Consider the following 15,324-nt stretch of genomic DNA (forward strand, 5'->3'; position numbering starts at 1 on the left):
GAGTACACGCCAGGGATCGAAGGTGGGGCAAGAGAGTGGGTTTTCCTTCCTTCTTTCCTTCCTTCTTTCCCTTCTTCCCTCCTTCCTTCCTCACAGAAAGCGCCGGTACTCTCCCGAGATGATTTGCTTTCCGCTTTGTTGCTGCAACAGCCAGCCTGAGGGAGAGCTCAGTGGTTCTCAAAAGGACATTAGTAACAAACTCCAGACCTTCCAAAGACGGAGGCAATGGATGGGGCAGGGAGGATGTCAGACCGAGTGAAAAGTGCTCTCTGCCTGCAGCTTCGCCTGGGTGTCAAGCCCTTTCCAGCTAACCGATGTCGGCACAGTCAGCGTCTCTCGGGTGTCCTTCAGAGGCCCGGGGGCCGTTGCCAGGGAGGGTCAGAAGAGGGCGGGGCGGCAGCGAGGACCTTCCCGCCCCGGAGGAGACCGGGAGCCCCAGCCCCTTGGCCGGCTTCGGGCGGGGGCGGTGCCGGCCCGGCGCCTGAAGGCGGGTTTGGTTCCGGGCCGCACGGCACCATGGACTCGCTGTGGCGGTTGAAGCCGTTCGATGCCTTCCCCAAGGCCCTGGAAGACTTTTGGGTCAGGACGTGCGGGGGCGCGCTGGGTGAGCGGGCGCGCTGAGGGCGGCCGGGGGCCGGCGGGCGGGCCCGGGCCTTGCTGTGGGGCGGTGGCCGGCCAGGGGACCTTGTGGGCCGGCGCTCGGCGGCGGGGGGCAGCGGCTCGGGGTGGCGGCGGGCGGGCTGAGGCGGGGCTGAGGCGAGACGGGCGGGCGGCCGCGACCGGCGGGGCTGACGGCGGTTCTCGCCTCCCCGGCAGTGAGGGTTGTCAGGAGGTTCGCACAGGAGCGAAAATACAAGCAGGGCTATATTGAGTGCTGTGCCAAGACCAGCCAGGAGCTGTCAGACCTTCACCAAGAGCTGTCTTACTCCTTAGCAGCTGTGGTCAGGGAGCCCAGAGCTGCTGTTCTGGAAGCAGAGACTCGGAAGCTGGATCGGTCTCTGAACGTTAACTTGGCACTAATATCTCTGGACCATCAGTCTCCTGAGAGACAGCCGTTGCATTCAACTGCCAGATCCCCCAGAAGCGATGACCTGAGGTAACAGGACCAGCGTACAACAAAAGGCCTCAGCAGGAGCCAAGTCGGGGACCTGCTGTACCAGGTGAACTGTGGCAGGGGGCTTGCTTCAAGCACGAGTCCTGAAGTAAGATAAAAGTGCAGAGGACAGCGTTCACCAGCAGGTTCCCCAGCAGAAGCAGCAGAAGGTGGGACAAAACCGGTGCTGGCTTGTGTGGATGGGGTGAGTCGTAGGCCTGGAAAAGCCTACGGTGAACCTGAGGTGAACCTGAGGAGCAGGTAAAATGTCTTCCTTTTCCAAAGCACTCCATCACAGCATGCCTCGTCAGTCTCCACACAGCCCTCCACATTAGGTTGTTCCTGTCAGTTTCTGTACTGTATACAAAGACTTGTTGTCTGGTTTTATTTCTTCAATACACTTATTTCTCCAAAACACTGCTCAGGCTCTGAGCAGAAATCTCCTTGCAATGATGTCCTGTTGCTCCTCTGCTTTCTTCAGCAGCTGCTCCAGGTGGGCTTTCTCGGCACAGAGCTCTTCATTTGTTCTTCTACACAAGTTCAGCTTCTCCTGGTCAGAGATCTTTGCTCTCTCCATCCCGTCCACTTTTCCTGACAGAACTTCATTCTCTTGCTCCAGCTACAATCACAGAGGCACAGAGGAAATAAAATACAGTAAGAGTTACTATGAAGAAGGTTTGGCTTGGACAGGAAAAAGACCAACATTTCCATACTCAGTCAGTCATACTGTCGGAAGGCAAGAAGCCTGAGCAGAAGCAGCAGCTGGAGACGAACACCTGGCAAGATCTTTGGCAACTCTGCTCACCTGCAGCACAAGTTTGTTCAGTTGCGCTTTATCCAGTGCAAGAGCTTCACTGATACCGCTCGTGTTCGCTGTTGCAACACGTAGTTCAGCTATTTCAGCACTCAGCTAATAAGCTGAGCCCCTGTCAACTCTGCTACCGACCGCTCTGCCTGGAGAGACAAAAGAGAACAATTTCTGTGACCTGAGATGAGGAATGAATAGCAACACATTCTAAAACATCTAATAATGACGAGAACTGAGATAAAATATGAGCAAAGTCTGTGCTGCAGAAATACCTCTAGTAATAAAGTGCTCAGCCTCCAATGGTCAGCTGAGAAGAACACAGCATCTCCTTACTCAGGAACCAGCCAAGAGGGAAAGCACAGTAGAAGTCTGTCTTTTGTAGACACAACAGGAGTCAAACATTATCAATTCTTGAGTCTTCCAGTTAGGTATACTGGAACTGTCAATATGGATGGATAAAAATTGAATTAACCCAGCAGAGCCTGACCTTTCTCTTCAGTTATCTAAAGACAGAAAAACACCCTCCCTCAGTTTCCAAATTACGTTTCCTTCCGGGCCTGGGGATTATGACAAACCAAAAGGAAAGCAAATTCGTATTTAATGACTGTGCACAACAACTTTCATCTAGGATGGGTACATATGTATAAATACAGAACCAACATCAAAAGAACATGAGACCAAAGGTTACATAAAAGCATAGAAAAACATCCACGCAAACAACAGTAAGTGAAGCGAAATAAATCTCACGGGGATTTAACATTCATGCAGGCAGAAACAAAAAGTAGAAAGGACAAAATAACTTTTTTCTTACAAGTGGACAAACTTTTTTTTTTTTTAAACACAGTTTCAGTTTTTCAGCATTTCCAGTGTTTCTTGTTCCTTCAGACACATGAATATTGCATAAAGACAGGGAGGAGAACGTGTGTTAAAACAAGTGAAATGTCCGACACTTTGCAAAAAAAAGATTATCAGGAGACCATCAGAGGTCCTTTGGGCGTAAAGATTACCATGGTATAAGGATATTTAAGAAATAATTCTGGGGTCACATAAGATTTGGGTAATGCATTTTTTTCTGAGAAAGCCTGAGATCTTAGGGGCTTGATTTTCTATGAAAAACCCTGAGGACATTTAGAATGCCAAACACAAATGAAATGCGGTTTGAATCTTACTTCAGCAGATGTTACCCTACAATGAGATAACACACTTGCATCTCTTACGAGCATGAGATTCATAGGCTACCTGTTTCAAAACATTGATTCCCATTAGTCAATATACGGGTCTGCCTTAAAACACATATACGTACCATATTGCCAATAAATAACTCAGAATATCCAAACGTGGTTGGTAACTAAGAAAACCTGACGTTCAGTAACTCTTAAGAAGGACCTTCACGAGGCTTACCCACTCGCACAGTATTTAAAAGTGAAAAAAATTGGAGAGCAATTGCTGATAATCTGATTTCGGTGGCTACCCATTAGCATTCTCCTGATTAGGAAGGTAACTGAATTTAGTTAATGTTAGCAAACTTGTATGTAACTTCCATCTTTTTTTTCCTAGTCTAAACAGGACCTCTGGTCTTCTCTGTCTTAATGGAAGGACTTCTGCCAAGCCAAAGACAAAGAATCAAGGCTCATGGATGTGAGAAATGGGATGAACTCCTCTGGGCGAGGCTGCTCCCTGCCTTTTACCTGTATTCCTCTCACATTCAGCTGGTGCTGTCAAACCTCACCTTATGATGAGTATTAGAATCTATAAAGCATTATTTCAGGCAAATGATTTCTGGGGACAAAATATGAGTATGCAAGAACACAAGCATAGGCAAGGAGAGAGAACTGTGTATGGAAAAGGAAGCCCCAACAAGAAATGAATAATCCCTGAAAAATAAGACTTCCTCCGGGACACATCTATCCTAGGGCAGCTACTCAAACAAAATAAAAAGGACACGAAGACTGAGCTACACGCAACTAAAGCTAACATAACTAAACAGAAATATAATTGCACCTTATGCAGTGCTGGTTCTGGTTTGCATGTGTGTTAGCCCCGTGTCTCCTCTTACTTCTTATTCTACTTTCTGAAAAAAGCAATTTCAACTTGCTTCTACCCAGGAGAGAAGTTACAGTTTTGAAGATGTTAACACCAAGCACACGGCAAAAGTTCAGAAGCTCAGATCAGAGTTACATTTACGGTCACATTTACAAAGTGCTTCTGAATAGGACCCTTCGCACTGTCACAAAGACGCCTGTGCAGATTCCCTAGCTGGAGATCTATTAAACAACAGTAACCCTCAGGATAAGGAGAGAGTAACAGCGCAAGAAACTGAAAGGCTGGTGTGCTAGCTTCAGTATTTGAATAGCACCATAAGTACGGACTCGCGACTAACCATCAGTTGTACAAACGTGGTACAGCTACTCCAACATGAGGCAAGGAGAGGGGTGCAAGGGAACTTTCCGTAGTACTGACATTCTTGCTCACCCCCCCATTCTCTACCGATTCAAGTCAGTAGGGAATAGAAGGCAGGAGCAAAAATACTGTGAGTCATCACAGCTTTGTGCCAAATAGGTCTAGTGAAATTATTATTTTTATTGGAACGTTAATGTGGTTTATGATGATAACAGTTTGGAATATTCAGTCTTCTCTTAGACTTTCAACTTTATCCTGCGTGACATTCTGTTAAGCGTATTAATAGGACTGAGCATTAACGTAGACCTTATTAAAGGGATCAAAAATCACATGCACAGACGTTCTTATGTGGAATTATCATCCAAACGGGATACTTCCAGGGGAGCTCACAGAGCTTTGACCAATACTGGTCAAGATCTTTATCTGTAACTAAAGGGGTGTCCTGGTTTCAGCTGCGATAGAGTTAATTTTCTTCCTAGTGGCTGGTACAGTGCTGCGTTTTGGATTTAGGATGAGAATAATGTTGATAACACGCCGATGTTTTAGTTGTTGCTAAGTAGTGCTTACACTAGTCAAGGACTTTTCAGCTTCTCATGCCCTGCCAGTGAGAAGCTGGGAGGGGGCACAGCCAGGACAGCTGACCCAAACTGGCCAAAGGGATATTCCATACCATGTGATGTATATAAACTGGGGGGAGTTAGCCGGGGGGCGGCGACTGCTGCTCGGGAACTGGCTGGGCATCGGTCGGCGGGTGGTGAGCAACTGCATTATGCATCACTTATTTTGTATACTCTTTTATCATTATTATCATTATCATTATTTTCCCTTCCTTTTCTGTCCTGTCAAACGTCTTTATCTCAACCCGTGAATTTTACTTCTTATTCCCGATTCTCTCCCTGATGCCACTGGGTGGGGGGCAGTGAGCGAACGGCTGTGTGGTGTTTAGCTGCCTGCCGGGTTAAACCACAACAGTCCTTTTGGCGCCCAACGTGGGGCACGAAGGACTGAAATAATGACAGACCAGAGCGTGTTAAGGCAAACTTGTTATAAGCATTCATTACCTTGGTTTAACGGTCGCCATTGGTCACAATGTTGATTGATTTACTCTCAAAGTTGTCGTGCTTGCTCTCCAAGTTGTGTTATGTAACACCTTACTTGCTGTATATGTTCCCTGTTGGGCTGTTTATCACCTCTGGGAGCTGGGTCAAGGATATCATTTTGCTGCACTGCGTAACACTACTGGTTTATGATGTGATAAGATTTTTGGTCGTGAGACTGATTTTTGTATTTGTACTTTCATACACTTGGACTCGGCATTGCCGTCATCTCCGTACCTCAGGAGCCACTTTTCGGAAACTATTAATAATTACACCTTTTACCTTTTCTCCTCGGGGAACCAATCTATGGGGGAGATGGGGGCGGACACTTTCCCCTGCTCCTTCACCTTCCCTTTCTCAGGCCTTCTTTCTGTAAATTAAAAAAAAAAAAAAAAGATTACGAGGAAAGGTTATACTGAGGCAGAAAACAGTCTCAGCTTCACGTACAAAAAAAAGACCAGGCTCTGAGCTGTCCATTTCCCTCGGGGGTCAGGGAAGACTCCTCGGTTGTTGGTTGGTGCCATGAAAACATTGCCCAGGAAAAGGTTGGACAAAACAAAAAAAGCGGGGGGGGGGGGGGGGGGGAGGGGGATCAAATGTTACAAATAACTAGGAAAGCAAGAGAGAACAAAAGGAAGAAAATCATTATGCCACTGCCTACGTCATGCTTAGCCTGGATCTTAATCCTGGGTGCAGTCTTGTACCTCCAGACAGAGCTGAACTGAAAGAGGTTCAGAGAAATCTAGCAAGGAAGCTCAGGGGTCAAATGGCTTCCACAAAGGACCATCTGCGTAAGCTGGGACTCTTCAGCGGGGGAAAGGCATGGCCTGTAGGCTGGCCCAGGAAACGTCTACGACATCCTGAGAGGCAGGGAGAGAGCCCGGGCAGCGACCATTCACTCTTTTCCAACAGAGGAACAAGGGCCATCAGATACAGCTAGTGGGAGCAAGCAAGGGAGGGGAGGTGTTTTTTCTTACAGCAGAGCAGGCCTGCTGAACGCCTTGCAACAGGGTGTTGTAAATGCAAACTGTTTACATGGGTTCATGGCGAGATGGGAAAAGTACCTGAAAAGAGAGCCACTGAGGACTCTCAATAGACCGTAACAGATGCCGGAGATCCCGAGAGCCGAAAACAGTTGCACATGGAGAAAAGTATTAGGAGCCTTTATTCCTCACTATTTAACGTGACAGAATTCCCAGAAAGCAGAAAGTTTGTCTGCCCATCATCCCTCCTCCTGCTCCTTTTCACTGTCCTCAAAACACTAATATTCCTAACTCTGCCTCCAAAAGGTCTGCAGTTACTATATAGTCCCTTCTGGTTTTTACCTGTATTTTCCCCAGTGTAAGCCCTTCATTTTTCAATTCAGTTGTGCAAGACTTCCGGGGCACACGCAATTAGAGAGCTATCCTGACCTCACCCCCTCCTCCATGTACACAAAGTACTTGCTCTCAGGACGGCCAGCTTGCATTCACGCCTATTGCAGAGAACAGGTGCAATGCAGAGATGCTTCTCGTTAACGTAGATACATGCTGTGAAGTTGTAAATCCTGGCTGTAGTAAGGTTGCTGTTGTCATGCTAGTTTAAGCACATAAAGCAAGTTCTGCGGGAAGGAGTGAAATATTTCATTAGGACAACTAATACTGTGGGGAAAAGCAGGCAAGGTTTTTGCACAACAGTGCTTCTTCATTTCATCTTTAGAAACTGCTCAAAAGCTTGCTAGTTTTTCTCCAAATACACCAGCTACTCTCACAAAGCACATTCACATTCTCCTCCCGACCTTTGCCTCAGTGGTACACGTTAAACTGGAGTGAGTGAGAGGAAGGGGAAAAAAATCAGGCTGAAACTAAAGCTCTTTCTGAAGCCTTTACTACAAACTTCACGCTTCAAAGACTTGATCAAGGGAACTGCAAACATTCCATTAAACCACAAGTCTTTTTAATCAAGTTCCCGTTAAAGATACAAGGCATAAACTACCACTATTACTCTGGCCACTGTGCATTTATATAGATGCTTGCGGAAGTCCCTTACAACTTACACGTTACTCTGAGAAGTTCTGAACTGCTTTAAAATTCTCCTGAGATACTCTCCAAAATATCCCTTCCAGAGATACTGATATTCAGGTCCTGGACTGAACACCTTACTCGAGGTCGTTTTACAACAGAGCAGCAAAGTTTTATGGAACAAGTGAGACCGTTTCTGGGCAGTCTCTCATTCTCCTCCAAGTTCTCCCACACCCGCGCGGCGGCACCTCCAGAAACCGGTTTCCTATTTGTTCACGATGGTTCTAAACCTCTGTAACAAAACTTCAACAACGTCCTCCCCACTGAAGCAGTCCTGCTACTGTTATGGATAGCAATGCAAAGATATTCAAAGAAAACGGTCAGATACGCTTGGAAGCTAAAGGCCACAATAAAAAGGAAAAGAAAATACCATGTACATGAGACCGTTGGAAACTTTTTCCCGGTGCAAAGTGGAAATTTCCAGCTACCTGCAGGAGATAGTAGTCCTTCATTAAAAGGTCTCAATCTATATAACTAAAGCAGTCGTGCTGGTGCTTGGATTTTTAGATTTTTGTTTAAACAAGACAGACACCAAGCAACTCATTTTCATAGGTGACAATATCAGCAGATGTTGTCCTAAAAGAGGTATGAATTTCCCCTGTTCCTCACAGGCAGTCATGTGGAAAGCCATAACTACATACTGATGTTGATAATAACTGTTTTATGCAAATTATTTTAGTGGACATAAAAATGGGAAGAAGGAGGAATTAACTCTACTGGGAGGGAACTGACTGTTGCTGCAGGAAATACAAAACAGTATCACGGAAAAGGAGTGGAGAAAGTAATTGAGGGGGAGAGTGAGCAGGGTAAAAAAAAACCCTTAATACAATACACAACCGTGATCCAGTGTATACATCCGTGAAAATAAGCTGCATGCAAAAATAAAGCACTAAGCCAACAAAACCAAACCAAACCCAAAAAGAAAAAGGTTGTTAAAACTTCATCCTGGAATTTGAAAGGGATACGGATATTAGGTGCCAATCCTCACTGACGCCTACTAGCAATCATACACGCTCTCCCCTGGAAGATCTGAATGGCCCAAACTCACGTGCTACGTGAGGCATTCAATGTCCGTGCAAACCTATTGCTTGTGTTAACTGCAGACCTGATGAGAATGGAGATGTGCAGAATTCCGAGTGCATAACCATGGTCCCCAAAAATTTCCCCAGTGACACCCACCCTTGGACCCTTGCTACCTCCAGCATTCCCCTTGGAATCTTTCGTGCTCATCACGCTTTGTGACAGAGGGTCCCATAACGGTTTGGTACCCATGATAATGCTCAAATCACAGTGTCTGGCTTCGTGAGTAAAAGGTTGACTTTCCAGAAATAAAGACTGTAGTCTCCAGGAAGAGTACACAAATATGTAAAAAAAACAGAGCTTGAATTAAAAAAAAAAATTAGCCTGGGCCTGACTTCTAGAAGGTACCTGGGTACGTAATTTGCACGTCCAAGTGTTCTGGGTTTAGTAACCCTTCAAATGACAGGGTAGTTACATAGTTATTTGGTATACCTCCTACTACTGTTCCATACACCAGTTGCAAAAAAAACACTCCTCTGAGCATTTCCAGCTTTGACAACCAACTCAAATAGTCTTGCTTCCACTGTTTTTCTAAAGAAGATAACATTTCACTCCCTCCAGCACCTCTGCTGGCAAGCTGTTGACTACTGTTATCTCCAGCATCCACTGGTGGCCTCTGTTTTAAGACTAGACGGGCAGGTGGGACAATCTAACCTCAAAGAAGCTGCCTCTCCTCCTCCAGAAACCTTGGCAAAAAGACTCGCTAGCTGGACGGCAGGAAAAACTAAGCTTCTCCAGCCAGCGTGCTTCCTACCAGCCCGCACAACGAAACACAGGATTATCCCCTTCCCGCTGCTTTTCCTGACTCTCCTATTGAACCCCCTTACAGGCACAAGTACCCTGCTGAGGCCAGGGGTTATCATATTACAGTGCCGTGAACACCTAAAGCTGGAAAAGGAGAGGAACTCTGCCTTTTCACAGTCCTCACCATCATGCAGCACGTTTACAGCAAAACCCATCTCTCACCTTGTTGACCTCTAGGAAACCATACACCTGGCAGCCCTCGTTCTTCTGCTCTTGCATTTGCTGGCTAAACCCTTCCCTCTTGCACTGCTCTATGGTATCCGGCTTCTTGAAGGCCCAGCCTCGCCGCCTGTATGCTTCTCTGACGTCGTCACAAGTATTACAACACCTGCAAAAGCACAAGCACCATCTTACCATCTCTATCGCTAGAAAGAGATGCTCCAGCTCAGGACTTGAATCCTTGGCGGATTCTTCTTCAACAAAGCAATAAAGCAAACATCAGGGACTGGACCTTGAAAGCTGGTCTAATGCTCCTGAAGGAGCTCAAGCTTCTTGATGTACTTTTCGAGAGTTTGGCATGAGGATGCAAGCTGTTTGAATGCAGTTCTTGAGTCTGAAAAGGGCTCTGCCTGTCCATTTAGACAGTCACATCACTCCTTGGCAAAGAAATTTGCTCCAAAAACGACATCAGTGTCCCACAGTTCCGAGTAGTTTGGAACTCCCCGTGTGAACAAAGCATCTGCCTGTTTCTGTTCCTCCTTTTCTCTGTTTTTAGGCCAAGACCGTCAAAATGGGAGGGAGGGCTAATGGCAAACTTTCTTCCTTACTTTTCTACCTCTGGATAACACCTTGGTCACTGGAAAAACCAGTTTTCTTTCTTGGTTCCGTGTTTTGCTGGGCCAAACAAGAAGTTGGAGGCTGGAATCATGAATCCCTCAAGATGGAAACACCTCTGGGGAAGGACCCAACTGGACAGACAGGATAGACCAAGTTACTAAAGAGACAATAGCAGCGAAGGATAGTCCAGAACCTATGGACTATCACAGATCCATTCTTAGAGGAATTTGCAGGTAGGACAAATGAGAAACACCAAGCGACACCTGTTGTTTGTGTGAGCGATGAATGTCTGGTCTTTGCTCCTGTAAGGATGCAGAGCCTGCAGCAGGAGTGAGAAGGCAAGGCCATAACCAGGTTTTATTCCAAGACAGCTCACGTAACAGTGAAATAATTTACACAGCTCCCCTCTGGACACCATATAATCCCAGAAAAGATACAGTGTCCTGAGATACAATCTTTGTGCTACTGCCCTTATTAAACAGGCACATAGACAATGTAGACAACCTAACTCTGCACGTTCTTATCACGAGTGCAGCTTCCAAAGACATACCGAAACCACAACAGTTCTCATCATTCTCTGAACACGTGCCCGGGAGGATTTCGTTGCACAGACCTTCGCAGACATTTGAAAAAAAAAAAAAAGAAAAAGGTGCATGCAACATAACAGTGCAAATTCAAGTGCTAAGAAGATATGAAAAGGTGTAAAGGTTACCGAATGTCCTCTGACTCTGCCCCATAACAGCCCTCGCAACAATCAGCATCCCAAGAATTTGGATCAAACACTTCTTCTTCTTCTTCTTCTTTCCCCAGCTCTAAGACAAAAGAGGATTCAAAGTGATGAGGCATGTCTAGAAATGCTGTCTTGTACTCTTGTTTTGTTCTACGCACAATAACTGTTCTACACATGAATGCAACGATTTTGTGTTGAAGCTGTGCATCCCGCACCCAAAGCCCACCTGAAATGGTAGGCATAGAGCCTGCTGAGGTGTCAAATAAGACCAATTAACAGAGTAGCGTTTGTCATCTCAAGAACACCCTCCACAGAAAGAACTGGCTATCTGTAAGCCTTCCTGGAGCATCGACCAGATGTTACTTGCATAAAGGCTTTGTTAAAACATTGTCTAAAGTAGACCCAATCAGCACATCGCGACTGATACAGGACCTGTTACACAAAATTTTAGATAGTTTTTGTGCCCAGACATTAACTCTGTAATGCCACAACCTGTGAATACAGAAAGGCTGCCAAGTGACACAGCAGTAAGAACACTATCACCACATTCCCATGACAACTGGAGAAACCCGCGTACCTACGGGTGTTGTTCAGCTCTTGGCTTAGTTTAGCCTTTCAACTTCAACAACAGAAAAGTTAAATCCGAGTGATACAAATCAAAACATTTAGTTTATGCTGATACACAGAACTACACTCTCTCCCAGAAAAGGTAATAAGGAGCTCATGTTTTGGAAGGAAAAGTCAGGACAGTATTACTGTTAGACTGCAACACTTTGCCAGAATCGTTTGTATCGAAGTACAACAATGAGTCATAATACGCAAATAATGTAGAGGAGAGGTTTATGTAGCCAAGGACCACTTACTACAACTCGCAACCGATAAATCCACTAAAATGTATTTATCAGGTATGCATTACCACACACAAAGTAAATGCCGTAAGGTGCAAGTTTAGGCTTAAGGGTCGAGTCACTGGAGCCTTCCCTGGAGAGAGGCTCTTTCCTCTAACCACGTCGTCCCGTTTGTCAGCCCACTGTGATTTAAAGATACAACCAAAGCCAAGTTTTGCCAGAACAGCTGCTTGATTTCTAGTCATAAAAGACCGCTAACTCAGCAGCTTTATTCCTGAAATGCATCCATGAGTCCCTGTCATAATTTCAGAGGGACTAGGCAAAGATTTGCCTCGCAAAAGTAGCAAGCGTAATAGGAGTTTGTCTGATCCGCCAGCTTAAAAGATCTGGGTGCTATAAACTCTTCAAGAGTTTATGGTATTTAAATGCTTTTCAGCTGTCACTCGTTCCCGTGAAAGTCAGAACGGGCATACAGTGATGGGAAGACTACCAGAGCATCCATCCAAGAAAGGCAGAATAGCGTCTTACTGTGTCTCTCGGCCTCTGGAGTCGCACGATTGCCAGCTTTATCCAAACGTTGCTTAAACAGATTGTGCTCCACATCCAGCTGCTGCTCCCCTGCTACGTCCGTGGCATCGATGCTCAAATCTGAAACCCACGAGCAAGGGAAGTGGTCTATAAACGCACATTTGTTATGGCCCGAGGCAGGCTGAGGAAGCCTTCAACCAGTGAAAATACAGAATCTTTTCAGCCAGGGGAGATAAGAACGTGCCAAACTGGAAGAGTGTGTATGGCTGGGGCCAAGTGACGTATGGGGAGTAAGATGCACATTGCAGCACCCTAAATGATCCCTCCAAATACGGGGTTTGGTTTGGTGTACAGGAAGGACTGTTTCCAGCTGCCACAGAAATCATTACCCTGAAAGGTAAACACATGTAAGGCAAAAAACCAAAACCCAACCCCTCAAAGCCCATAACCATTTTCACAAACACCGCTTCAGGAGTTAAGCTTAAAATTGGTTGAAAGCTGCCTCCCACCTCTACCCCCTCACCCTTCCCCCTTCAACATCAGCACATTTCCTCGTGATCCCTTTTCACAAAGAAGATTGAGAAGGTCTGTGGTCTCGGCCTGGCGTCGAAGCGCCACGATGCACTTGCTGGCTACACGCTCTCTTGTAAGACTCACAGCTTCTCTGCACAAAACAGCAGAGGCTTCCAGTCTCTCCGGCCTTCCCACGCCCTTTTAAATGCGAAGAAGGCAAAGACCAGCAATCTCTTGGGTGGTCAGAAGGAAGTCAGACTCACTACATTTAGAGCCCAATGCATTACCCAAAGGAATTACTACAACAGAACAAGAGGGAGGGCAGATTGGTGGACAGTCGGACAACGTGCACAGCAGTAATACACAGTAAGATTTGCACAATTTTCAATCACTTCATCCTGCAACTTTATTTTGAATTTAGTTAAAAGCTAATCAGATTATTAACGCTCATTCTGATTTTAAAAATTTTGGAGAAAGGTTACCACGTGCCATTGGCATTACAGTCAGAATTTAAGCACAAAAATCACAGAAGAGCTATCCCTTGTCCAGTAACTTCCAAAGGAGACTAAAGCTTTCCAACAACAATACAGTCAAATCTTGAGTCCCAAGTGAACTCCGTGTCAGCTTTTTCAGTATTACTGCGCCCTCTGACAAAGTACACCACCATACAGAAGTGTAAGTGGGTTTATAGCTTATCCTCATTTATAATCTAGAAAAATACTACTGCCTGACTGGAAGCGCTGGTTTAAGCGCCCAGCGGGCCTGGCTGGAATCACTGCCTAACCTCAAGGGATCACCAATGCCTCCCTGTCCGTGGCCCAAGCAGCAGTGCAGCACTCGGAAGCACCAGGCACGCTGAGCCTCTCGGGCCCTCGGCAAGGATGAAAATTATCCCAAATATTCAGAAGTCTGACTCACAAGCACAAGGCGTACGTGGAAAAATAACATCTAGGTCGACCTTCAGTTTCTCTCCCCTTGATTTGCCAACGTACAATTCCGGATGAACCTAGGAACAAAGAAAAAACAGAGTCTCCTGTTTCACTTGGAAGGAAATCAAAGGGCCTCTTTCCCTCAACTGCTCTGCCTCACGAGCTGATTTTTAAGAGGTGGGATTTGCGAGACACCTGAGCTGCTGCTGCCTCCCACACCTTCCATGGTAGCTAAGCACTTGCCATTTGTAAGACTTCAAAAAAAGAGAGTAATTTGGGAATCTTAAAATTTGGGGTGGGGACGGGGGTTCCTGCGGTTGCTTTCTTTTCTTCGTATTGCCTGCTTGTAGATGGCGGAGACAGCAAGAAGAGATCTTGAGACGCTCTCCTGTGACAGCGCTACAGGAGGCCGCAAGCCAACCTTTGCGCCAAGCGGCTTTCGGGGGAGGGCAGCCCGCTCCCATCGTCAAGGCGACCAGCCGGGGCAAACAAAAAAACCCCAACAGATCCGCAGCCGGTGAAGCTGCTGCGTGGCCAGCCCGGAGGAGGAGGCGGGAGCTCGGCGGGGGTGCGGAGGCACGGCAGGCCGCCCCGGGCCGCAGGGCCGCCTCTCCACTGGGGCACCGCGGGCAGGAGGCAGCACCAGTGGACCGGGCCCACCCCGCCGCCACTACTCGCCTCTTTGGTGAGGTAGTACTGCAGGTCCGAGAACAAAGGCACCACCATGATGAGCCCGCTGACAACCCTCACTGCCGGGGAGGCGAGAACCGCCGTCAGCCCCGCCGGTCGCGGCCGCCCGCCCGTCTCGCCTCAGCCCCGCCTCAGCCCGCCCGCCGCCACCCCGAGCCGCTGCCCCCCGCCGCCGAGCGCCGGCCCACAAGGTCCCCTGGCCGGCCACCGCCCCACAGCAAGGCCCGGGCCCGCCCGCCGGCCCCCGGCCGCCCTCAGCGCGCCCGCTCACCCAGCGCGCCCCCGCACGTCCTGACCCAAAAGTCTTCCAGGGCCTTGGGGAAGGCATCGAACTGCTTCAACCGCCACAGCGAGTCCATGGTGCCGTGCGGCCCGGAACCAAACCCGCCTTCAGGCGCCGGGCCGGCACCGCCCCCGCCCGAAGCCGGCCAAGGGGCTGGGGCTCCCGGTCTCCTCCGGGGCGGGAAGGTCCTCGCTGCCGCCCCGCCCTCTTCTGACCCTCCCTGGCAACGGCCCCCGGGCCTCTGAAGGACACCCGAGAGACGCTGACTGTGCCGACATCGGTTAGCTGGAAAGGGCTTGACACCCAGGCGAAGCTGCGGGCAGAGAGCACTTTTCACTCGGTTTGACATCCTCCCCGCCCCATCCATTGCCTCCGTCTTTGGAAGGTCTGGAGTTTGTTACTAATGTCCTTTTGAGAACCACCGAGCTCTCCCTCAGGCTGGCTGTTGCAGCAACAAAGCGGAAAGCAAATCATCTCGGGAGAGTACCGGCGCTTTCTGTGAGGAAGGAAGGAGGGAAGAAGGGAAGGAAGGAAAGAAGGAAAGAAGGAAGGAGGGAAAGAAGGAAGGAAGGAAAACCCACTCTCTTGCCCCACCTTCGATCCCTGGCGTGTACTCTTCACCCCTTCATTTTGTTAACACCTCCTTTTCCCTCTGTCATCACAGGGACTGGCTATGAATTCGAG

At 47.7% G+C, this 15,324-nt stretch overlaps 1 protein-coding gene across 1 annotated transcript; it reads right to left on the minus strand.

Annotated features, from left to right (window-relative positions):
* Window positions 1-842: 842 nt before the first annotated feature.
* Window positions 843-14,858, minus strand: LOC143167050 (endoplasmic reticulum-Golgi intermediate compartment protein 3-like). Its single transcript, XM_076352080.1, has 8 exons — window positions 14,654-14,858; window positions 13,657-13,744; window positions 12,226-12,345; window positions 10,832-10,931; window positions 9,505-9,670; window positions 5,681-5,768; window positions 1,899-2,047; window positions 843-1,712 (listed from the first exon to the last, which is right to left on the minus strand). The coding sequence occupies exons 1-6, from the start codon at window positions 14,714-14,716 to the stop codon at window positions 5,742-5,744; spliced, it is 564 nt and encodes a 187-aa protein (XP_076208195.1). The 5' UTR covers window positions 14,717-14,858; the 3' UTR covers window positions 843-1,712; window positions 1,899-2,047; window positions 5,681-5,741.
* Between the last annotated feature and the right edge of the window lie 466 nt (window positions 14,859-15,324).

Source organism: Aptenodytes patagonicus, chromosome 14 (genome assembly GCF_965638725.1).
Source record: "Aptenodytes patagonicus chromosome 14, bAptPat1.pri.cur, whole genome shotgun sequence".
NCBI classification, from domain to species: domain Eukaryota; kingdom Metazoa; phylum Chordata; class Aves; order Sphenisciformes; family Spheniscidae; genus Aptenodytes; species Aptenodytes patagonicus.